At 43.5% G+C, this 26,592-nt stretch overlaps 1 protein-coding gene across 5 annotated transcripts in view; it reads left to right on the forward strand.

Moving 5' to 3' along the window:
* vps41 (VPS41 subunit of HOPS complex) overlaps positions 1–26,592 on the forward strand; it is a 224,865-nt gene that overhangs the window by 160,051 nt on the left and 38,222 nt on the right. For all 5 annotated transcript variants that reach the window (XM_038809941.1, XM_038809942.1, XM_038809937.1 and 2 more), the window contains exons 19-22: positions 1,494–1,638; positions 18,481–18,522; positions 18,824–18,874; positions 25,869–26,006. In XM_038809941.1, coding sequence (XP_038665869.1) covers positions 1,494–1,638; positions 18,481–18,522; positions 18,824–18,874; positions 25,869–26,006 — 376 coding nt within the window. The remainder of the gene's footprint in view (positions 1–1,493; positions 1,639–18,480; positions 18,523–18,823; positions 18,875–25,868; positions 26,007–26,592) is intronic.

Below are 26,592 nucleotides of genomic sequence, written 5' to 3' on the forward strand. Positions count from 1 at the left end.
TTTAGAATTCTACCCTTTGGTTTGTATTGTCACTCCCTGTTGTTCCTTCCAAAATTTAGCACTTCCTATTTCTCGCCCATAAATCCTATTTGCCATGTGCTCGCCCATTTCACCAGCCTGTCTGTGTCCTCTTGAAGTCTATATCTTCTTCACAGTTCCCAATTCTTGCAAGTTTTTGAAATTGTTCCCTGCGCACTAATGTCTTTAAGTCATTAAAATACATCAAGAAAAACTATGATTTTAGTATTGCAGATCCTTGAAGGACACCACCAAATAACTTTCTCCAGTCTGAAAAGTAATTGTTTAGTACTACACTGTTTCCTGTCACTCAGCCAACTTCCATACCACCACTGTCCTTTTTATTCCATGGGCCTCAAGTTGTCGACAAGCCTATTATGTAGCATTTCATCAAACACAGACCTCAGACATTCATTGCTGAGGAGGGCAATTTGCTACAATGCAAAATTAAAGAAACAGACAAAATTACAGAGGACAGACCGAGAATGGCTGAAATGTTAAATTCCCTTTTTTAATAATCTTTATTTTCACAATATTTTAAACGTGAATTACATACTTGCATGTGCAGGAGAAATATTAAACCATATGTGGGCGCGATTAGACATGGAAGCCTCTTGTGGAAAAGAAGATCAGCACAAACCTGGTGGCCTGTTTTTGTATTTTATTTTGTGAATGTTAAGTTGGATAATTCATCCATCCACAAAGACTATATAACCTTCACCACCTCATAGCTACTTCTAGCTATTCTTTTAAAATGCCAAATATTTGCTTTCACTATTCTTATCGGGGAGTCAATTGTGTGTTGATTGGTTATTGTGTGAAGAAGAGCTTCCTGTTAAACAATCCTAAATTTATCTTTTAGACTTTGAACAGATGTCCCTCTTTCCTGCTCTCTCAATTTGATTTGAAGCAATATATATCTTTTCCCATGCCTTTAACTATTGTGTATACTTCTGTAAAATCACTTGCTTCTGCACAAAGTAATTTGGCATTCTATTGGCGTTATTGATTGCTGCCCTGCATTGGTCAGACACGTAAAGCGTGAGCTTTGCAAGTTACCTAGGAATCTTTGTATCGACGTCCTTGAATATTTCAGTGCCATTCATGTATGTGTATGGATTCTTTTTCTTTTCTACTTTGCACTTTTATGTATTAAATTTAATCTTGTTGTTCTGTTCAGATGTGTATTCTATCTGCCCTTTCTAGTTAATTCTGCAATGATTTTCTAGAAACTGATGTTTTTGCATCTTCTTTGTTGGTTACTACTTGGGTTTACGTTTACAATCTAAAGTGGATCAGTAGTTTTCTGTCCTTACAAAGTTGGGATTATCCCAAAATTTGAATTGACCAACCTTAATGAAATAGAAAAATGCTGCAAAAATAAATGACCAGACATCTTGAGTAAAGTAACTTTGAAGCAAGAGGTGCAGACTGTACTTGGTATCATGGTTAACATTTGTTTGGGTTGCTCCCAGGTACACCTATGACCAGCGTTATGACAAAGCTCTTGAAATTTACTTAAAGTTGCGACATAAAGATGTCTTCCAGCTCATACACAAGCACAATCTCTTCAGCTCCATCAAGGATAAGATTGTTCTTCTCATGGAGTTTGATAAGGAGGTATGAAAGTTTAATTCTCATGTTGCTCTCCGTTTTTACTTTTCATTTAAGACAATAAAGGTAGTTTTAAGGGATTTATATTTGTATTGGTAAACATTAAACATAAGGTATAGTTTTTAAGTGGGTTTAATTTAATGTTTCTGTACTTGGAAGGGTAAAACCTATGGTTAGATTCATGCTGGAAAAAAGGTGCTTGTATGCGTGGGGGTTGGTTAAGTTTACAACCCTGTCTCTATTGTGCTTTGAGAGAGCTACGGCGTGAAGAATAAATAAAATACATAAGCATGTGGGTGTTTGTTATGATCCCAGTTGATGTTATAACTGGACGGAAAAATCTCAATGGAATCCTGACTAAAAAGGCCATAACTTTTACTTTTTTAATAAAACCTGGAGGAACAAAGTCACAGGATCGCTAATTAGTTTCAACAACCTGGAATAAAATATTTACTAAACATGGGAAAATTGGGTTAAAATATAATTCTCCATTACTCCCCTGTAGCTTAATAATTACATACAGATTTAAAGAGTAACATGAGTTACAAAGTATATCTTAAGCTACAATAATCTCATTTCACAAAATGTCCCGTTTAAGTACACAAGATGACTGTAGTAAGGCACACTCCTCTCTGAACCCAAGGGAATGGCTGTGGTTTTCTCCTCAGAATCCCCCCTCCACCCAGATAATTGTTACATGAGGGTTTCAAAACTCAATTCCCAAGAACACACTTTAAAATCTACTCATAATAATACTTTCCCTTGGCGGTTTGCATTCCAGAGTTCAGACAAGGTTTTCCAAATTACACTTTAAACATATCTTCCAGTCCACTTTTAACAGTGAATCCAGTCTAGGATTTCACACCAACTCTGTAAAGATTCCTTTGTCTTAACTGCTATGCAAAGTGCTCACAATTGTTTTAACTCTCCATTCACAGACTATATTAAAATGGCATCTGACATTTGTTTTACTTATTGAAGGCTGTTGTCCCAATTTAAATCTGGTTGCTGAAATTCTCTCTTTAACTCAAAACACTGTTTATTCTTCCTTGAATTCTTCTGAACAATATTTTGCTCTCTGTTCACTTAACTCCAGACTTCGTGGACATTTCTCTTGTTATGACCACAAAGACACTGGGGGGGTGGGGGAGATAGTCAAAGAACTTAGGACATGGGGGCAGGGTGTGTAGATAGTGAAAGGCAAATGGGATGTTGGCCTTCATAGCGAGAAGATTTGAGAATGAGGATGTTTTGCGGAGTATTGTGTACAGTTTTGGTGTCCTTATCTGAGGAAGGATGTTCTTAACATAGAACAGTACAGCACAGAACAGGCCCTTCGGCCCTCAATGTTGTGCCGAGCCATGATCACCCTACTCAAACCCACGTATCCACCCTATACCCGTAACCCAACAACCCCCCCCTTAACCTTACTTTTATTAGGACACTACGGGCAATTTAGCATGGCCAATCCACCTAACCCGCACATCTTTGGACTGTGGGAGGAAACCGGAGCACCCAGAGGAAACCCACGCACACAGCGGGAGGACGTGCAGACTCCACACAGACAGTGACCCAGCCGGGAATCTTGTTATGGAGGAAGTGCAGTGAAGGTTTATCAGTCTGATTCCTGGGATTACAGGACTAAATCGATTAGGATTATATTCATTGGAGTTTAGAAGAGTGAGGGCGGAATCTCATAATTTACAAAATTCAAACAGGATTAGACAGAGTATATTCAGAAAGAATCGTCCTGATGGTGGAGGAATTCCGAACTAGGGGCCATAGTTTGAGAATAAGGGATAAACCTTTTAGGCCTTGGGTGAGGAGAAATTTCTTCACCCAGAGAGTCGTGAATCTGTGGAATTCACTACCACAGAAAGTAGCTGAGGGCAAAACATTGTGTGATTTCAAGAAGGAATTAGATTTGGTTTTGGGGGCTAAAGGGATCAAGGGATATGGGGGAAGGCAGGATCAGGGTATTGAATCAACCATGATCATGTTGAATGTCAGAGCAGGCTTGGAAGGGCCTACTCCTGTTTCTATGTTCTATGTATGTTCCTATGTGTACGTGATTGATTCCCCCCATGGAGTTTGTGGAATACGGGCTCCCCTATTGAGTGAGAGGACGCTCGACAATAGGAACCATTCGGCGGGACTTTAAAACCCGCAGCCCAAACTTGGACCTGTGTTCCGAATGGTCCCCGGGCTAGGATGCACGCACAATATATCGTGGCAGCGTTTCTTTTCGAATAACCAAGAGTTTTGTATGAATCCTGGCCTTGGCGAGTTATTACATTTGGCGACGAGGAGTAAAAATGACATTCCTGAGCAGCCTTCAGAGTGAAGCAAACAGCTCTCCAGTACGCAACGAAGAAAATGTCTTTTTTCGGTAAGCTCAAGTTTTAAGATATTAGCAGAGAGAACTAGGCCCAGTATGCAGAGTGCATGAGCTATTTCTTCCGGGCTGACAACATGGTGGGGGACGAGAGGCAAAACAGAATTCTACTGACAGCATGCATGGCCCCAACATATAAAGTCATAAAAAGCGTTACTTTCCCAAAGGCCCCGACTCAAAAATATATGATGAGCTTGCATACCTAGTGCAAAACCACGATGACCTGAAGCCCTCGATCATCCTCCAGAGGCACTATTTAAATACAGCAGGGACGACTCCGGAGAACCCGTCACTGATTTCCTCAGTTGGCTGCGGAAATTGGTGGAATACTGTGAATTCGGCCCATCCCTGCTAAGTGATAGATTGGTGTGCGACATAAAGTGTCACGACTCAAGAAGTTACTGGCGGATCCTACTCTAGACCTAAAAAGAGCCATTGAGATAGCCCTATCCCTGGAGAACAGAGAATGAGCTCAGGAACCACAAGGGGCACCAGACAGTAGTGTCCTTGGTTATGGGGAGGGGCCTCCTACAAGAAAGCCCATACCTCAGATGATGGTGCTAATGCAAGTCGCCCATTGCCTAACCAAAACTCTTCACGGGCGCCCGAGCAGTTATGCAAACCTCATGACAACCCCAGTTATATCCTGGTATAGGTCCAAAGATGTGCGGGCTAGGTGGATTGGCTATGTTAAATTGCCCTTAGTGTCCAAAACGGTTAGGTGGGGTTACGGGGATAGTGTGAGGTGTGGGCTTGGGTAGGGTGCTCTTTCCAAGGGCAGGTGCAGACTTGATGGGCCGAATGGCCTCCTTCAGCACTGTAAATTCTATTATGGGTCTATGACCCACTCTGGAGTAATGCAAGTGCCAGCTAAGGGACTACTATAAGAACTATAGAAGGCTACAACCAAGGCAAGACTGCTGGAATCGGGATTAGAATGATGGAGGCTGAGGAGTGACCTGATAGATGTCTACAGGATTGAGGGGCATGGATAGAGTGGATAGGTAGGCACTCTTTCCCAGGATGGAGGGGTCCGTCACTAGGGAGCATAAGGGCAAAGTTTAGAGGAGATGTGCGAGGCAGGTGTTTTTACAGAGGGTGGCGAGTGCCTGGAACGCGCTGCCAGGGGAGGCTGCAGAAGCAGATACATTAACGGAGTTCAACAGGCATCTCGACAAATACATGGATAGGATGGGTATAGAGGGATATGGCACTAGGAAGTGTTGAGGGTTTTAACCAAGGGTGGTATCATGACCAGTACAAGTTTGGAGGGCCAAAGGGACTGTTCCTGTGCTGTATTGTTCTTTATACCCAGACAAGAAACCAAGGCCAGCACAGGCTTGTACCATGAAAGTCCACCCACTTCCAGACAAAGAGACAATGCAATTGAACTGTATCGTCACGACTAAGGTCGCTCCAATAATGATGAGGCTAGTCATGAATGGTTATCCATTAGAGTTGGAGATGGACACTTGAGACTGCTGTCTTCGTCATGAGAGAACAGACATTTAATCGCCTCCAGACTGACACCCTATCTCTGAATATAGATCACCAGAGTTAACTTAGCCACTTGTATGAGGGAATCTTTATGGTTTATGGGAACCACAACAACCCCAGTGACCTACAGATAACAGTCAGAGCGACTTCTACTCATTGGTTACGATGACGGGGAACATTTCCTATGGGCAGACATTGGCTGCAGTGGATCAAACTGGATTGGCTGGTAATTTTCAGATTTGATTTTGGAGAACTGTACGAAATTAACAGTAAATGGCCTGACGTTTTTCACGACGGCCTTGGAAAAATAAAAGGAACCAAAGCCAGAATCTATGTTGACACAGATGCCATGCCAAATTAAGGGCACAACCGGTTCCAGATGTGTTGCTCGAGAAAGTAGAAACTGAGATTGGGTATCTGGAAAGCCTAGGTATTTAAGACCCATGCAATTCGCTGATTGGACTGCTCCCATCGTACCAGTCCGCCAACCTAACCAATCAGTCCATCTATGCAGGGATTATAAATTCACAGTTAATCGGGTCTCAGAATTGGATGCATACTCCATGTCGCGTATCGCCAAATTGGCAGATGGCCTGTCTTTCACAAAACTAGACATGATCCACGCCTACCTCCAGTTCGAACGAGAAGAACCCTCTTGTAAATGCGTCACAATTAACACACAAGGGCCTGTACAAGTATGCCCACCTGCCGTTTGGGGTCTTGTCAGCGTGTGACATATTTCAGAGTGTCATGGAGAATATACTCTCAAGGGTTAACCAATTTGCGGTGTACTTGGTTGACGTTCTGGTTACAGGGGCTTCTGAGCAAACCTAGATGAGTCCTGCAGCACTTTTCAAAAGCAGGCAACATCTTAAAAGAGAGAAGTGCATTTTCTAAGCAAGTGAAGTAATCTATCCAGGCAACAGAGTGGGTAAAAATGGCCTCCAAGGGGTGGAGGCCATGGTCAAAGTCATTAAGGAATCACCTACCCCATGAAATGCCACGGATATGAAATCCTTCCTGGGATTAATCAATTATTATGGGAAATCTCTCCTGAACTTGGCTTCCTTGCTGTTGCCATGACATCTACTATTGAGGAATTACCAAAAATAGTCCTGCAAGGTGCCACAAGAAGAGACCTCTGAAAGAATCAAACGGCAGCTCTTATCATTAATTCACTGGCCCATTACGATCCCAAAAAGGAGCTCATAATGATTTGCGATGCTCAGTTTACGGAGTTAGGATGGTATTCTTGCATCGTTGGAAAACTGGCCCATTGCCTTCGCATCCTGGACTGTCCTGGAGGCATTCGACGCTACTTGAAAATTGAGAAGGAAGGCTTGGCAGTTATATTTGGTGTTCAAGAAATTTCACCAGTACATCGATGACATGTGTTTTGTGATAGTGACCGCAAAAGCCTTTATCTGGCCTTTTTAAAGAAGATAGGGCCTTCCCTCCTATCACCTCTGCCTAGATACAGCGATGTGCCTTATTACTTTTAGCCCACAAACATTCCTTCGAGCATCGCCCTGGAACGCGAATAGCCAACGCTGATGCTTTGAGTCATCTCCTGCTGCCCACAAGCCTAGCTTCCTTGCCTGTGTTAAAAGAAGTTACAGTGGCCTTGCATTACGATTAAACCCTTCCAGTATCGGTGAAGCAAATTGAGGCTTAGTCGCAACATTATCAACACTAAAACGCATAATCCTGAACGCCGGGATCCGACGACAAGCCTCTGACGACATGAACCCATAAACCATACCTAACTAAAAGAGAAGAACTCCATGTCGAATACAGTATAATCTTGTGGGGATCCCGGATAGTGGTTCCCCGCCCAAAGCAGTGCCCAATCCTAATGGAAAAACATAACTGCCACCCTGGGGTTTCCAAAATGAAGATGCTCACCAGGAGCTATATTGGGTGGCCTGGACATCATGGACCTGATTAAATATAACAATGCCATAAAACCAGAAACTCCCTCCTTCAACTTCCCTACACCCATGGTTAGGCAGGTCATGGGTACGAGTGCATGTAGACTTCACCGGGATTTTCTTAGGGTCTGCATTCCTGATCTTGGTGGATGTGCATTCCAAGTGGATGGCGGTACATTGCATTGCTTGTATGACCTCCCATGTCACCGTCGAGAAACTTCAACAAATTTTAGCTCACAATGGCACACCAGATGTCTTGGTGTCTGACATTGGCAGGGCCTTCACTAGTGGGGAGTTCCAGACCTTCATGAAATCAAATGGCAGCAAACACATATGGACGCTGCCATATCACTCATCGTCCAACAAATTGGTAGACCGAGCAGTGCAGACCTTCAAGAAGGGCATGCCAGGCAGCCAGCCGCATCTACAGAGACTAAGTTGGCACATTTCTTATTCGACTACACGATCGCTCCCCATACCACAACAGGAGTCACCCGGGCAGAACTATTGATGGGACGATGGCTTTGCACCAGATAAAGCTTGTAATAACCAAACTTGGCAGGGAGAGTGGAGTCCCAACTGGAAAATCAAAACAGAAATCATAATGCCGTAAGATCTGAGAGTGTGTTCGGGACTGGTGAGCCAATCTGCATACGGAATTTTTGAGCTGGTTTCAGTTCAGTCCCTGGAGTCAGAGAGGTCTACAGCACAGAAAAGGCCCTTCAAACTATCGTGTCTACGCCAGTCAAAAGCAAACATCCAGGTATTCTAATCCCATTTTCCACCACTTGGCTCGTATTCGAGAAAGCGGGGCCTGAATCCTACAGGACAAAGCACCTGGAGCACCTCAGAAGTAGGGAGCCTGCCCCCATTGGAGCCTTGTTTCCATCTCCTCCAATTTTGTGGACTCTGGTTATCATACGGTGGCCAAGGAATCGGCTATTTCCCCAATAGGCAATGCCAAAGAAGAACCCACATCGCTGATCCTTGAGCGCTCCCTGCGGAAACAAATCTGCTTCAAATTCCGCCAATCTGCTTCACACCTCCCAATCCGGCCCCACCTACTGCAGAGTTGAGGCCGAATGTGAAGAGGCAGAAGAGGCCTCCTCATCATGGAAGCACTTGGGCTGAAACATACTTGAGGGGGGAGGGATGTTATGATGGCCACAAAGGACACTGGGGGATTGTTGATTGATCTGCCCGTGGATTTGTGGAATACAAGTTCCCCTATTGAGCAGGCAGAGGCTTGACGTTCAGAACCATTTGGCAGGAGTTTAAAACCCGTAGCCCTGACCGGTGTTCCCAATGGTCCCCAGGCTGGGACACGAGCACTGTACACCGTGTCAGCAGTTCTTTTCATTGTTCAAAAAGACAAGAGTTTTGTATGAAGCCTGGCCGTGGCGAGTTAGTACAACTCTAAGTTTCCTTAATTAGCTGCTCTTCAGATCTTTGCACTTGTTTTGTTAAACCATACCCAATGGGATAATGGTTTTCTTCGAGCAAAGCTGAGAGAGATGTTCTCTCTTCAGCCTTCTCGACCAATTGCTTCTGGCAGAGCTATGAGAGCTGTCTTCTCACTACATTACCTCCAAATGCAATCAAATTAGCTCAAATTTAAAACTTAATTTATTCTCTACCTTGCAAGGCCCCGGTTGTTAAGCAATGCCCTCACACCGATGCTGGCCTACTTATTTTTCATACAGTAGCCCTGTCTAAGCACAATAGTGACACGGTTGCAACTTAACCAACCTCCACACATACAAACATACAGTAGTCCCCCTTTATAACGCAGGTGTTGGGGTCCAAGACAGCCACCCGCGTTGTATCTTAGCCGCGGATATCCATGATGGGGGTTTTAAATTTATTTAAAAATCTATGCTAGCGCTTCCCATTGAGAGTCTACGGGGGGCGGGGGGAGAGGTCAGACCCCCGTAGACTCAATATGGGAAGCGCTAGCATAGATTTTTAAATAAATTTAAAACCCCCATCGTGGATCCAATTAAAATTTCAGCGGCCGGCTCACTTTGATCCGGAGAAGGAAGCTGCTCTCACTGAAATCAGCCGGCCGCTGAAATTGACACTGCCGGCTGCGCTCTCCCTCCAATCCAACTTTTAAGTTTTAATGTTTCTGATTGGAGGGAGAGAGCAGCCGGCAGTGTCAATTTCTTTTTTTTTCCTCCGGCTTGCCCCCTCGCCCCCCACATCCTCCAACTAGACCCCTCTCCCCCCCAACACCCTCCGGCTCGCCCCCTCTCCCCCCACACCCTCCGCCTCGCCCCCTCTCCCCCCACATCCTCCAACTAGACCCCTCTCCCCCCCACACCCTCCGGCTCGCCCCCTCTCCCCCCACATCCTCCAACTAGACCCCTCTCCCCCCACACCCTCCGGCTCGCCCCCTCTCCCCCCACATCCTCCAACTAGACCCCTCTCCCCCCACACCCTCCGGCTCGCCCCCTCTCCCCCCACATCCTCCAACTAGACCTCTCTCCCCCCCACACCCTCCGGCTCGCCCCCTCTCCCCCCACATCCTCCAACTAGACCCCTCTCCCCCCCACACCCTCCGGCTCGCCCCCTCTCCCCCCCAACACCCTCCGGCTCGCCCCCTCTCCCCCCACACCCTCCGGTTCGCCCCCTCTCCCCCCACATCCTCCAACTAGACCCCTCTCCCCCCACACCCTCCGGCTCGCCCCCTCTCCCCACCACACCCTCCGGCTCGCCCCCTCTCCCCCCACATCCTCCGGCTCGCCCCCTCCCCACACCCTCCGGCTCGCCCCCTCTCCCCCCACATCCTCCAACTAGACCCCTCTCCCCCCCCCCCCACACCCTCCGGTTCGCCCCCTCTCCCCTCACATCCTCCAACTAGACCCCTTTCCCCCCACACCCTCCGGCTCGCCCCCTCTCCCCCCCAACACTCTCCGGCTCGCCCCCTCTCCCCCCACACCCTCCTGTTCGCCCCCTCTCCCCCCATACCCTCCGGCTCGCTCCCTCTCCCCCTCTCCCCCACACCCTCCTGCTCTCCCACACAGCGTCCAGCTCGCCCCCTGTCCCCCCACACCCTCCGGCTCGCCCCCTCCCCACACCCTCCGGCTTGCCCCCTCCCCCCCCCCTCTCCTCCCCCGTCCCCCAACACCCGCAGGGCCCCCCTCTCTCCCCCAACACCCGCAGGGCCCTCCTCTCTCTCCCAACACCCGCAGGTCCACCCTCTCTCCCCCACACCCCCAGGGGGGTCTCCCCCACACCCACAGGGGGGTCTCCCCCACACCCGCCCACACCCGCTCCCCCACCTCTCCCCCCCCCCCCCCAACACCCGCAGGGCCCCCCTCTCTCCCGCAACACCCGCAGGGCCCCCCTCTCTCCCCCACACCCCCAGGGGGGTCTCCCCACACCCACAGGGGGGTCTCCCCCACACCCACAGGGGGGTCTCCCCCACACCCGCCCCCCTCCTCTCTCCCCCCAACACCCGCCCCCCTCCTCTCTCCCCCCAACACCCGCCCCCCTCCTCTTCTCCCCCCCCAACACCCGCAGGGCCCCCCTCTCTCCCCCAACACCCGCAGGGCCCCCCTCTCTCCCCCAACACCCGCAGGGCCCTCCTCTCTCCCCCAACACCCGCAGGTCCACCCTCTCTCCCCACACCCCCAGGGGGGTCTCCCCCACATCCACAGGGGGGTCTCCCCCACACCCCGCCCCCCGCCCCCTCCTCTCCCCCCCAAAACCCACCCCCCTCTTCTCCCCGCCCCCCCTCTTCCCCCCCCAACACCCGCCCCCCCTCTTCTCCCCCCCCAACACCCGCCCCCCTTCTTCTTCCCCCCCCCCCCCCCAACACCCGCCCCCCCCTTCTTCTCCCCCCCAACACCTGCCCCCCCCTCGGCAGTGTCAATTTCAGAGGCCGGCTGATTGTTTCAGTGAGAGAGCAGCTTCCCTCTCCGGATCAAAGTGAGCCGGCCGCTGAAATTGACACTGCCGGCTGCTCTCTCCCTCCAATCCAACTTTTAAGTTTTAATGTTTCTGATTGGAGGGAGAGAGCAGCCGGCAGTGTCAATTTCAGCGGCCGGCTCACTTTGATCCAGAGAGGGAAGCTGCTCTCACTGAAATAATCAGCCGGCCGCTGAAATTGACACAACTGACAGTTGGGGTCCATAAGCCCCCCCGCGGTATATCGCGAACCGGGGACTACCGGGGTATAACAGGGGACTACTGTATTTGTCCAGCTTGGATCATATTTGCCCAGCTTGAATCTAACGATAAGCATAGAAACATTAAATTAAACCCACTTAAAACTATACCTCATTTCTAATGTTTACCAATACAAATATAGATCCCTTAAAACAATCTTTGTTTTCCGAACATGATTTCCTAATGTCAGATGCCAGAAAATGTCCAGCTAGTTAAGAAAACTAGAGAAATGAACCATCCAAGAAGCCTGGAGTTATGTGAACAGAGACAAAGGTATGGTTCAGAAGAATTCAAGGAAGAGTAAAGAGTGTTCTGGGTTAAAGAGACAGTTGCAGTAACCAGATTTAAAGTGGGACAGCAACCGTTAAAGATTAAACAAATGTCTGATAATTTAATGCAGCCTTAATTATAATAATATTAATAATAATCACTTATTGTCACAAGTAGGCTTCAGTGAAGTTACTGTGAAAAGTCCCTAGTCGCCACATTCCGGCGCCTGTTCAGGGAGGCCGGTACGGGAATTGAACCCGTGCTGCTGGCCTTGTTCTCCATTACAAGCCTGCTGTTTAGTACACTATGCTAAACCAGCCCCAAGAATCAAGAATGAAAGCAATTGTGAGCAGTTTGCACAGTAGTCAAGACAAAGAAATACTAAAGGGGTTGGTGTAAAATCTTAGACTGGATTCGCTATTAAAATGGACCAGAAGCTTTGTTTATAAGTGTAATTGGGAAAACTAGTCTGGACTTTGGATGCAAATGACTAAAGGAAAGCATTATTATGAGAGAAGATTTTAACGTGTGTTTTTGGTTGTGGAGATTGGAAACGCTCATGATTCTGAGGAGAAATCCACCGACACTAACTTGAGTTTAGAGTGGAATGCGTGTATTTGACCACTGTCATCGTGTGTGCTTAAAAGGGACATTTTGTGTTAATGTGACCATTGTACCTTTTAGATGCACTTTGTAATCCATGTTAATTTTTAGATCTGTGTGTATTTATTAAAGTAAGGGGCAAGTTAACAACTATTGTATAATCAACTATTCATGTTTAATTTTTTTTCTTGTTGAAACTAATAGGCGGTCCTACGACTCTTCCTCCACATTTTATTGAAAAAAATGTATAAGTTGCAGTCTTTTGTGCCAGGGTTCCATTCTAGGAACTTCCCATTCAGTTATAACATCAGCTAGGATAGGAACATAGAAATATAGAAAATAGGAGCAGGAGGAAGCCATTCGACGCTTCGAGCCTGCTCCGCCATTCATTAAGATCATGAAATGAAAATCGCTTATTGTCACAAGTAGGCTTCAAATGAAGTTACTGTGAAAAGCCCCGAGTCGCCATATTCCGGCTCCTGTTCGGGGAGGCTGTTACGGGAATCGAACCATGCTGCTGGCTTGCTTAGTGTCCTTTCAAAGCCAGCGTTTTAGCCCTGTGCTAAACAGCCCCTCATGGATGATCATGGTTGATCATCCAAATTACCTAACAGCATATCTTTTGGGGCACCCGGAGGAAACCCACGCAGACACTGGGAGAACGTGCAGACTCCTCACAGCCAGTGACCCATCCGGGAATCGAACCTGGGACCCAGCGCTGTGAAACCACAGTGCTAACCACTGTGCTAGCATGCTGCCCACCTGCATGCTTACTTTCAGCGACTGGTATATGAGGACACCCAGGTCTTATTGAACATTCCCCTCTCCTAATTTATGGTCATTCAGATAATAATCTGCCTTCCAGTTTTGCTACCAAAGCGGATACCTCGCATTTCTCCAAATTTTACTGCATCTGCTATTCATTTGTCCACTCGCTCAACTTGTCCAAATCGCACTGAAGGATCTCTGCACAGTTCACCCACCCAACTTGGTGTCATCTGCAAATTTGGAGATATTACATTTTGTTCCCTCCATCTAAATCATGAAAAGAATTGTTAATAACTGGGGAAACACCGATCCCTGGTACCTCATTCGCCACTGCCTGCCGATTTGAAAAAGACCTGTTAATTTCAACCCTGTTTCCTGTCTGCCAACCAGTTTTCTATCCATCTAAACACACTACCATAATCCCATGCGCTTTAATTTTACACACCAATCTCTGATGTAGGACTTTTCTAAAAACCTTCTGAATGTCCAAATAAACCACATCCACTGGTTTCCCCTCATCATCTCTACTAGTTACATCTTCGAAGAATTCCATTAGATTTGTCAAGCATCATTTTCCCTTCATAAATCCATGCTGACTCTGACCGATCCTGCCACTGTTTTCAAAGTACTTTGCTATAAAATGTTTGATACTGGATTCTAGAACTTTCCCCAATACCGACGTCAGGCTTACTGGTCTATAATTCTCTGTTATATCTCTACCTTCCCTCTTAAATAGTTTAATTGTTTTGCTTTTTTACATGCAGTAAAGAAATGATCATCTCTTAATTTAATGGGATTTTTTCACATTTTTCTCACGTAAATCCTGGATGGGGGAACAACCACTGAGTACGAAGAAAGAGATTATATTAGAGTTAGCTAATCCTGGGGTCATCTAGGTAGATTTTGAGTAGGCTTTTGAAGGTGAGCTGAGTGGCAGTGAAGGGGAAGGATTTAAGAGGAGTTCTGTGATGTGATAACTGAATGCTGTGTCACTGATGGTGGATGAAGTGGAACATCATGTGCAATGGAGTACGACGGGAAAGAATGGGAGCATGTTGCACAGCATGCTGTGGAGAGTAGTATATGGCAGAATGTAGAGATAGTTGCAGGGCATGGAAGTGGTCAGAATGTACGATGTGCGATTTACCATCTGCGGTCGCATATAATGTTCCACTACCTGTAATAACCAGAGGATAGGGCATGTAATCTTGCTGTGTTGCACTCTCTGCGTATTACCGCCTGATTACTCAAATGATCAAGTCAATTGTAAATTGTAACAACTTTCATTAAATTAACTTTATAGAATAAATTATTTTCAGCTACTTTTGCTCAATGACAAGTCTTTCTCATTTGCAAATAATTTCTCGATATGGGAAAACAATAACTCTTTAAATCTTAGGGTTCTACTGCAATGCATCCTGCTACCTTTTGTCTATCTGAAATGTTGTTTCACGGTTGCAGTGGTTTGTCCAAAACTATCCGACTGGTATCATCGACATTGAGATATCTGTGCTCTGTTTCTGTCTCTGGCTGGCACAATAATTCCACTAAACAATGGTAGAAAATATCCTGTGCCTCTTAAAAGTTTCCCTTCACCTGTTCCTTTAAATGAGGCTGGAGGAGATGGGTAATGTGAAAAGCACTGAGCAAACAGTGACTTGGCAACATCATTCTGTATTTGTGATTGTAGACTGCTACTGTATTAATTGGAGCACAAAGACTTGTGGGACATGAGTAAGATGGATACAGTCAATAACCCCCATGACTCCTCGAAAGCTAGCATATATCTGTAGAGATGAGTAGTCTTCTTATGCCGATGTTGCTGGGCAGTGAAGAATGTGCTGACACTGCTAAATGATGCATTCAATGTATGCCGCTAAATCAGTATATTTAGAGACAAACCAGCCATTCTCTAACAAGAAATGTACGAGTCTGCTTCATCCTATATTAGCAGAACTGTCAATATCGGGGAAGTGTTACAAATGATGTTTATTTTCATCAATAATCACATGGGTTGCAAATCAACCGGTTGTATTTTTTTAAAGACTGCCTTTTATCCAAATAATTACATTTTTCAAAATCATTTTTATTGAATGATTAATGGTAGATCTGAGTGGTCGAGGCAGTGTGAGCTGGAAACAAGGGCACATTTGCTGTATTTAGCTCTAATGTTAGTGTTTCTATAGCAGGATGTCATCACCCCACACCTAACTTGAACTAATGCCATTAAAAAAACAAAGAGAGAATTTGTGCTCCTACCCCACCATCATTACTTCAGTTGTCTCAAAGTACTTCACAACGTATTACTTTTAACACAAAAGCAAAATGCTAGAGATGCTGAAACTCTGATATGAAATCAGAAAATACTGGAAATACACAGATCAGGCGACTTCTGTTAGGACAGACATTTCAGGTCGGGTGGCACAGTGGTTAGCACTGCAACCTCAAGGCGCCAAGGACCCCAGTTCAATCCCCGCTCTGGGTCACTGTCCCTGTGGAGTTAGCACATTCTCCCCATGTCTGCGTGAGCTCAGCCCCACAACCCAAAGATGTGCAGGGTAAGTGGACTGGCCACACTAAATTACCCTTCATTGGGGAAAAACATTTTTGTTTTAACTTTTCAGGTCAATCACCTTTCATCTGAACTGCCCAGTTAACAAAGTACTTTTTAAAGTATGCTTACTAACCTGAGGGAGGGAGACTAAAGGCAGAAAACTATAGGCCAGTTAGCTGAACATCTGTCACTGGGAAAATGTTGGAGTCCATTATAAAGGATATGATAGCAGAGCATTTAGAAATATATAACTGTATCAAGCAGAGTCAGCATGGCTTCAGTGAAGGAGAAACCATGCCTGACAAATTTATTCGAATTAGGTAAAAGGGAACCAGTAAATGTAACATACCTGGATTTCCAGAAAGCATTCGATAAGGTTCTGTAGAAAAGACTACTTAAAACGATAAGTGCCCATGATGTTGGAGGTAGTATATTAGCATGGGTAGAGGATTGGCTAACTTTTAGAAGACAGAGGACGCTTGACGGGGCAGATGTTTCCCCTTGTGGGAGAGTGTAGGACCAGAGCAGACTCAATGGGCCTAATGGCCTACTTCTGCTCCTATGTCTTGCAGTCTTATAACATTGGAAGTGTATTGCCAAAATGTCCGTACATGCTGCATCAGTTTTAAATGGTCAATTCATAGGGCACGATCCAATGGCCACAATGTGCCAGAAAAGCAGCTCGCCGCAGCGTGGCCGATAAAAGCCAGGAGACCTCACTCCCATGATCTACCCAGCTCGCAACATCTCGTGAGATCCATCACGATCTCGCTGAGACATTGCGATGTAAATCCTGCATTGTGGGCAGGGTCACCTTTTGGAAAATCTGCATATTAGAACGAGACAGCTCGCCTCACTCTAATATGCAGATTCCCAAGGTGCCGAAGGTTTTGGGAGTCATCCCCTTCGCCTCAGAGACCTCGGGCGAACGCCGTTCAGCTCTGGTCCCCACAAACTGGGACCACACAGAACAGCACTGGCGGGAGTCTTTCAAGAAATTGGAGGCCCCCAGTTGCATGCCCTTTGGGCAAAGTGGTGCCCTTTCGGGAGAATAGTGCCCATATAGTGTCAGATGCAAGGCCTATTATCTGGGCACAACCCATGGTTTATGCACTATTCATCTGTGCTGTTGGATTGTGCAAGTGTCTACGTGCATTCTAAAGCTGGTACATGTGGTATGTAAAACAAATCTAAATTACATTCCTTGGTTAGAAAATCATAATTAGTAATTTGTTACACTGTAGTAATTAAGTACATTTTAACTGGAAGCTGCTTTAAATTCATCCATGCAGTTAAATTATCAGCAGCCCTTTAACCAGAAGCTGAATTGGTGTGATATTGTACACAAGTATTCTGTCACATGCCAGTGCATTGTAGAAAATTATCTGGGCAGATCTGTGTGTCTCAAGTTTCATCCTGAGCTTAAATCAGCCCCTTAAGTAGATCTGCTAACTTGCATCATAAAGAGAAAATTTAGATGATTCATTGATGGGAATTTTATTTGTTGATCCATATAAGTCCAGGCGCTGAGTGAGATTCAAGGACCCCTCTCCCATCTCTGCCTCTAGCATTGACAGCTTTTCTTCCAATAGCAGCATGATTCCCATGGCATCCACTGTTCTCTGGTATCTCCTCCAAGTGACCATTCCTCATTTATGAGCTTTAACGCTGAACCTTGGCAGGCTGTTCAACCACAGAAGGCACCACAGCTGAGCTCAACTTAAACTACACAAAGCCTTTTTCCTGTAGAGGCCACGGAATATTGATCAGGAACAGGAATGCTGGTTGATTCCTTCACCACCACCCAGCCCAGAGATTGAGGCCCAATTGTGTCTCTGTCTGTGCCAAGTGGAGATTAGATAATTCATCAGAGACCAGGGATTGTACCAGAAGCACTCTTGTCTTGCATGTTGCACAGTGAATTTATCCAGACAATCCCAATGTAAATTGTCGTGATTTCAACAAAGATGAGCTATTATTGTATGAATATGAATCCTCTATTATGTTTACTGACATTACAAGCACAAGGAATTAACCTGGAAGTATGACTGAAGTGCAAACAATTTCACCATCCTCAGTACAAACATAAACGTCCCTTTTTGTGCTCTCTTTTTTTCCCCTCTAGTTACTAGTGCACAAGTCAAGCAGCAAAGCCAATTCCATTGCAAAGTCATTCCATTGCTAGCTCTGGGCATTCTCATCAGTTTAGAATCCCTTGTTGTGCCTTCAGCCACCACAAGGTTAAGTGTTTGCTTATCTCTTATGAAAATCCCTGCCTCTAAAAGTATTTCAATCTATCCTATACAACAAACTTTCAGTTGCTTCCTCGTTTTCTCTTCCAAGAGGTTGCCATTCGTTCCTCTGTCCCACAACAATGAAACAACTTGGGATGTTTTTCTGCATTAATGGGGATGTTTTTCTGCATTAATTGAGGATGTTTTTCTGCATTAATGGCGCCAGATAAGTTGTGCCGATTGCAGAGTATCAGGGAACTCGACTAAAATACTGCTGATCGCATGTGATATCAAATTCCAATATTTGCTAGAAAGTTTATTCTAGGAGCTAACTGGGTGGCAATGTATTATAAAATACAAATTATTCTTGCCTGCCTTTAAACATTACATTGTTTTAACAATTATTCTGTATTTCACCTACAGCAAGCAGTTAATATGCTCCTGGACAATGAAGATAAAATTTCAGTAAGTAGCGAACCATTTTAGCTACTACATTGTCTTTCATTAAAAACATAAACTTCCAGATGAAACTACAGAAACAAAGAACGACTTGCATTTCTGTAGTGCCTTCCACATCCTCTGGAAAGCACAGTCAATGACATTTTTCTGACGTGTAGTCACTATTGTGATGTAAGAATATGAGCTGTGCAATTGAATAATGCTTTGGAACGGAGTGTAATGAGCCAGAATTAACTGTGATCAGAGGTGGACATCTCATTCGATTGTTTTCGCTTCTGATTAATTTTCGTTCTGCTTTCTGTTAAAGATTGACAAAGTTGTGGAAGAGCTGAAGGATCAACCAGAACTGCAGCATGTGGTTAGTTTTTATTCTTTGTCTTGTATAAACATCAAATATCTTTGTTCAAAATTGTTACTTTTGAAGACGACATATTGTATCTGAAGATGCAACAAAGTTATTGGATGTGGGTTTGCAGTTGCAAGTTTATGATCTTGTCCATGCCATCCACAGTGAAACAGAAAGTGAAATACTCTTTTTTTTTTTGCAACTCCGAAAGCAACATCTTTCCCCAGCTCCATTGTGGGTGTACGCTACACGGACTGCAACAATTCACGAAGGCAGCTCACCACCACCACCTCGAGAGCAATTAGGGATGACCTAGCCAGCGATGCTCGCATACCATGAATGAATAAAAAAAACATTTGGATATTAGCATTTAACAATCCATCTTCCCCTTGTCTGAAGTTGTTGTACCATTGATGCATAAATAACACCAAGTGCCATTAGCCTCACTGCCATTACTTCAACAAGGAAACAGACCATGATAGACTTAAAATGTGTAACAGAGCAGAACTCATGAATTACCTGATAGTAATGCAGCATCCTGTAATCAGTGACCATAACATAACATTTTGACATTAAATTTGAGAAGGAGAAGAATCACACCAAAAACCTATGTAAGCCGGACTTACAAGTAAGTATCCTAAACAGTTGGTAAAGAAAGGGGTTATCCAGAAAACTGGGAGAAATATAGAATGTAATAAAGAGCCACACAGGAAATATGAACAACTACAAAAAGGAAACAACAAAACTGCAATTAAGATAAAGGATAATAGTAAAACTATTAATCCATTAATAGATAACAAGATAATGGCAGATTTAAGCAAGCACTTATCTGTTTTCATAGTAAAAGAAGCTAAAATACCAAAAAATAAATCAAGGTGGAAAAACTTTACTGGATTTATTGGGTTTGAAAACAAAAAAATCATTAAAAGTATTGGGAGATAGGTACATCTCTAGGTCCTGATGGTTTCCACCCCAGGATACTAATGGAAGATCAGGAAATTGGCAAACATAAGTCATAATCTTTTCAAGTTCTTTTGTTTTGAGCAAATTTGCGAATGTCATATTTTAAGAAGTACAGAAGAGAAAATCCAGGTAACTATAAACCCTGCCATTTTAGCATCACTTATGGAAACAGGGCTGATTCAGTTCAGTGGGCTAGACAGATGGTTTGTAATGCAGAACAAGGCCAGCAGCGAGGGTTCAATTCCCGTACCGGCTGAGAATTCTGAATTCTCCCTCTGTATACCCAAATAGGCACCGGAATGTGGTGACTGGGGGTTTTTCAGAATAACTTCATACTTGTGACAATAAAAGATTATTATTATTGAAACTGCGAGAATCTGTCAGTTGTATAGAATTCCGCACTTAAGCAAATGTGATTTGAGAACCCATGACATTGTTAAGAGCAAGTTGTAGCTATATAATCTAATTGCATTCTTTTTAAAGTTACTAATAGGATAGGTAAGGGAATGTCTAAAATGATATGTATATGGATTCCAAGAAAACTTTCAGTGAGAGTGGGGATAAAGGGTACATACTGTGGATGGCAGGTTGTGATGAGTGGCATGCACGAGGAATCTGTTATGGGGCATCAACTTTTCATTTATTAACGACTGGAATGAAGTTGCAGGGCGTTGAATATCCAAGTTTGTAGATTCGGAGAGATAGCAAGTTGTGGATGTGGGATCAGGAAATTGCGGATGTAGCTGAATTGAGTTGTCGGAGCTGCGCTAGGTGGGGTTCAATACAAGATAATGAAATTATAGAATTTACAGTGCATAAGGAGTCCATTCAACCCATCGCACTGCCCTTTGAAAATCCCACCTAAACTTTTGGACACTTAAGAGGTCATTCAGCATGGCTAATCCACCTAACCTGCACATTTTTGGACTGTGGGAGGAATCCCACACACAGACTGGGAGAATGTGCAAACTCCACACAGGCAGTCACCCGAGGCCGGAATTGAGCCCGGGACCCTGGAGCTGTGAGGCAGCAGTGCTATCCACTGAGCCACCGTGTTGCCCATCATTCACTTTTCACGCAAGAAAAATGAATGGAAGTATTTTCTAAAGGATAAAAAACTAGGAATTGTGGAGGAGTAAATAGATTTTAAATTCAAGTTCAAAAATCATTAAAAGCCAGTCAACAAGCAGAAAAACAACAAAAGGTGAATTAAATGTTGCTTCATCTCTGGAGGATTGGAATAGAAAGGAAGTTATGCTTCAGCTGTATAATGTCTTGCTCAGAGCCCATATGGAGTACACTATATGGTTTTGGACACCATACCTCTAAAGTTATATTGACCTTGAAAGAATACAACGCAATTTACCAGAATATTACTGGGGCAGTTACATTTTGAGGACAGGTTGCATAAACTTGGCTTGTTTTTCCTTGAGTATAGGAGATTGAAGGTGAGCTAATCCAGCCATTTAAAATAGTAAAACTATTTGACAGGGTAGATGACGCTATATTCACCCACCTTTGTTTCATATTTTAATACGGAACAAAAACTTAGATGACAAGAAACTGTTTCCTGTTAGTGAAATAAAGAATGAGGGACGCACTCTTAAAATTAGAGCTAGGCCATTCAGAGATGAAATCAGTAAACACATTTTCCACACAAAGGATGGTGGAAATTTGGAACACTCTTCCTTCAAAAGATTGTAAATTGGAACTTTGAAGATTGGTAAATTTTTGTTCCGTTTTAAAATATGAAACAAAGGTGGGTGAATATAGTGTGCTGATAAACCGAGATCTAACTGGGTGGTGAGCACACTTGATGGGCAAAGCGACCTATTCATGTACGTATGATTCCCGTGAGGTTTAAGATATTCTAATGGGTTGGTCTAACCCCCATCCTACTCGACCACAATCCTGTGAGTGTGGCTCTGGCAATAATATAAAACAACTGTTCAGCCTTGTGCGGCCTACTGGTTTCTCTAATCGGTTTTACAGTGATTTGGAAACTTAGAATTTGTCATCAGGTGATTAGTTGCATGGCGATAACAGCTTGTGTCTCAATGATTAAAAACTTGTTCTGTGACAAAAAGGATTTCTTTTACTATTGCATGCTTCAGGAAGGTTTATCTATCAATTTTCAAAGCTTGTAACAAGAAGACAAACTTATTGATTTCCAATGTACTCAAAGTAAGAGGTGACTGCATTTCATCTGTTTCAAATTTGTGGCTGGTGTGCAGTGTCCCATGAAGCTTGGTAAGATGTTCCTGTTTCCCGCAGTGTTGTTGTGCTGCTTGTAAAAGGACAGATTTTTATTAATGTAAATAACTACATGAGACAGGAAAGCACTGATTTTGGACACCAGATGAGAGATTATAAAGAGAAACATGAGATAATGGCATTATTCCACTGGAACAGAAAAGATTTTAAATTATGAATGGTTTCGATAGGAAGATGTAGGGAAGGAATTTTATATCCAGTAAGAGAGTCCGAGATGAGGATTATCAGTATAAAATTGTCACTGAGGGTGAGGAGAGAGGTTAGGCAGCACGTCCTTAAGACAGGGTTGCTGGACCATGTAATGCTTTGTCACGGAGTGTGGTTAAGCTTGAAACCATTACATTTTTCAAGAGAAAATTGGATAAATATTTTAAGCAGAGGAAAATATAAGAGGGGGCAGTGCGATTATTAGTTTTGGATGGCTGCACTCAGTGTTATGCTGTACATACGTAATAACGCAGCTGCTCAGATCGAAAATCTATGTTGGACCTTAAGGAAATTAAACTTCAGATCAGGATTATCTAGATAATTTCATATGCAAACTCTAAATATGCTTATTGTAGAGTTGCAGCTGAGGATGAACATTCTTGTGAAATGTTATAATTCTTGAAGAGATGATGTTGAAATGTAGTTTAAAGAAGTTAGTTTGCGATTGCAATTCATAAGGTAATGCCAGTATTGATCAGTGTATCGGGTGCTGCGTGAACATCTCAAATTAAAATGAATTAAAATGTTAACATCAGTGTGCTACACATTCTAAACTTGAGAGGCCGAGAGCTTCCATTAGGTTGCTCTTGAATTTCAGTGGCAAATCATCAGAAATTAACCAAACTAATATAGAAGATAAAGATTTTCAAGTGCAAGGAATATTCACTGCAAAGCAAATTTCCACAATCTTGGGCGGCACGTGGCACAGCGGTTAGCACTGGGACTACGGCGCTGAGGACCCGGGTTCAAATCCGGCCCTGGGTGACTGTCTGTGTGGAGCTTGCACATTCTCCCCGTGTCTGCGTGGGACACAACCCAAAAGATGTGCGGGTTAGGTGGATTGGCCAGGTTAAATTGCCCCTTAATTAGGAGAAAAAAATAATTGGGTACTCTAAATTAATAATAAATTCCACAATCTTTTGGGTTAGTTTGAAAAGAATCGTGTTAGAATATTTATGGCCAATCCCAAAACTGGCCCAGATTGAAATGAAATGAAAATTAGGCTTCAAATGAAGTTACCCGTGAAAAGCCCCGAATTAACCATAATTGAAAATGACGTTAGACATGAGCGCAATTATCAGAAACTACCAGTTATTTAAAAACGGATCACTCACATACGATTTTTGATTTGGCGGTAACCTCATTTTCACCAGTATGAATCAAACTGCACCAAGTTATCACTCTTAAATATATCAAGGATTTTTTTTAAGCAAAATTTAAGAGAAAAATCACTGCCAAGTGGTGCTCAATTGTGCTGGTTCATGGCGGATTTCCTTTCGGGGAGATGCAAATAAGTTTGCATCCAGAGACTGCACTAGTTATCTTTAAACTGATGTAAATTTAGATATTTGCACCTCGATCACTGATTTGTACCCAAAGTGGGAGCTATATTTCAGTGTATACAATTGTTATACAATATGGGATGATTTGCTAATGTGTCCTGATTATTTAAAATACTTGTCACAGGAATTGAGTGTAAAAAAAAATGAAATAGCTGTAAATCAGGAAATAGAAGGGATGGAAGAATTCAGGAAATTACAATCACCAGGGAAGTGGTATTGAGCAAATAATTGGGGCTCCCCTGGCTGGCCTGGATGGACTTCATCCTAGGGTCCTGAAAGAAGTGGCTAGGGAGACAGTTGATGCATTGGTTTTATTTTTCAAAATTCACTAGATTTGGGAAAAGTTCCATTAGATTGGGAGACAGAAAGTGGGAAACCACAAGCCAGTCAGCGTAACCTGCGTCCTAGGGAAAATGTTAGAAACTAGTATTAAAAATGTTAAAGCAGCACACTTCGAACAATTCAAGGTAATCAGGCAGAGTCAACACTGTTTTGTGAAAGGGAAATCATGTTAAGTAATTATTGGAGTTATTTAATGGAGTCACATGCTGTAGATAAAGGAGGACTAGTGGACGACTGTACTTACATTTCCGGAATGAATTTGATAAGGTGCCACATCAAAGGTTATTGTGGGGAATAAAAGCTCATGATATAGGGGCTAACACAATGACATGGATAGAAGATTGGCTAGCTACCAGGAAATAGAAAGTTCGCATAAATGAGTCTTTTTCTGGTTGGTAAGATGTCACGAGTGGTGTGCCAGAGGAATCATTGTTGGGGCCTCAATGTTGAATAATTTATATAAATCATGAAAGGACCGAAGGTATGGGTGAAAATTTGCTGACAACACAGATGCATAGAAAAGTCACTACCTCCAGTGCAGAAGGAGGCCATTCAGACTCTTCACCAACCGTCCAAAAGAGCACCCCGCCTAGGCCCACTCCCTCACTCTATCCCTGTCACCCCTCCTACCTTGGACACTAAGGGGCAATTTAGCATGGCCAATCCATCTAACCTGCACATCTTTGGACTGTGGGAGGAAACGGAGTACCGAGAGGAAACCCAAGCAGACACTGGGAGAACATGCAAACTCCACACAGTTACCCAAGGTCAGAATCGAACCTAGGTCCCTGACGCTGCGAGGCAGCAGTAAATTATGAAGAGGACGTAAGACTGCTACAAAAAGATATAAATAGTTTGTGAGTGGACAAAGATCCCGCAAATGGAGTTATAATGTGGGAAAATGTGGAATTGGTCATTTTAGCAAGAAGAATAAATAAGAAGCTTATTAACTAAATGGTGAGTGATTGCAGAGCTCTGCGTTTCAGAGGAATCTGACTGTCTTAGTGTATGAATCACAAAAGGCTAGTATGCAGGTACACCAAATAATGTTATCGATTATTGTGAGGGAAATTGAGTACAAAAGTGGGGTGCAAAGGGCACATCTGGAATAGTGTGCAATCTGCAATGTTGATCTCCAAGGAAAGATGTAAAGATGTTAGAAGCAGTTCAGTGATAATTTACTAGCCAATTACCAAGAATGGGTGAGTTGTCTTTTGAGAAAAGGTTGGACTCCATTGGAGTTTAGAAGAGTAAGGTGACTTGATTGAAGCATATATGATCCTGAGGGGTCTCCTTGACGGATACTGCATGCATTGTCCAAGATTTTATCTTCCAAATAAAATGTTAAAACCCTGTCTTATCCAGGCAAATGTGACAGACATTTTATATTGATCACCATCCTGATCACCGTACTCCATATAGCAATGACGTGAATGGCTGGTTAATCTATTTTTAACAGTGGTAATCCCATTGAGGGAAGAAAGCATGTTCCATATTTTGGGCGGCCTTCTTCGAAGTAGCAGCAAGTGCTGTTTCTTTGCAGCTGACTGTAAAACGTGAGCCAATAGGAATAGTCTTTGGAAAGAATTACAGCCTGGAAATGACAAAGTTTTATCTCTGTTGATATTTCTGTCCCGTTAAGTGTTTTTAGTTCTTACCTCTTTCATCATGACCCTATCTCTTGCAAGCTGAATTAGAGGAAATGTCTGAACATGTGCTTATCAGTATTTGTTGTGTTATTGTTGCATTCTCATCTTGCCGGTTTAATTAGAAAAAGATTTTGTGGATGCTAAACCCATTTAATTTTATTATAAAGTTTATATCTCCCATCTTATGTAGTTATGTTATAAGCCTCGTTCTGTGCTTTCTTTAAACAGTATTTGCATAACCTGTTCAAGCGAGATCACCATAAAGGACAGAAGTTCCACGAGCAACAGATCAGCCTGTACGCCGAATATGATCGACCAAACCTGTTGCCATTCCTAAGAGACAGCACCCATTGTCCGCTGGAAAAAGTAAATTGGTCTTCTAGTTATATATCTGTTATATTCTCTGTTATATATCTTGATATCTTTTCTGAGATCTACAATTGACTTCAACCAGGATTGCACATAGCATGGCCACCAGCCTGCTATCACAAGCACTATCCAATTGGTATTACACTGCCTGGTTGTGATTATAATACTATTGTGTGATCTGTTGGGTCTTTCTACTCAATGCACTAATATAAATACGACACAAAATTCTCATGTTAAAAGCTGTTGTTCAAGGTATGGTGAGGATAGATTATATCGTAATTACGTCAGTTTTTCTCTTTGTTTTGCTGTTTCTTTATCTAGTGGGCTCTGCTCTACACGCTATAAATCCTGTTTTGTGCCAAAGGTTAAAGGCAGAAAATAATGTAACAAATAACTCGACTATTTAGAGTAAATTTCTCTACTCTCTAAATCACTCCATCACTTAAGTCCCTTCCTAAAGCTTACCAATTTGACCAAGCTTTTAGTTACTACTGATATGTCCTTTGTTCTGATTTACACCTTGTTAAAAGTACATATCATTCAAGAGGGCTTATTACAATTTCATACCCTGAGAATTTAATCT

This window comes from Scyliorhinus canicula, chromosome 10 (assembly GCF_902713615.1).
Source record: "Scyliorhinus canicula chromosome 10, sScyCan1.1, whole genome shotgun sequence".
NCBI classification, from domain to species: Eukaryota; Metazoa; Chordata; class Chondrichthyes; order Carcharhiniformes; family Scyliorhinidae; genus Scyliorhinus; species Scyliorhinus canicula.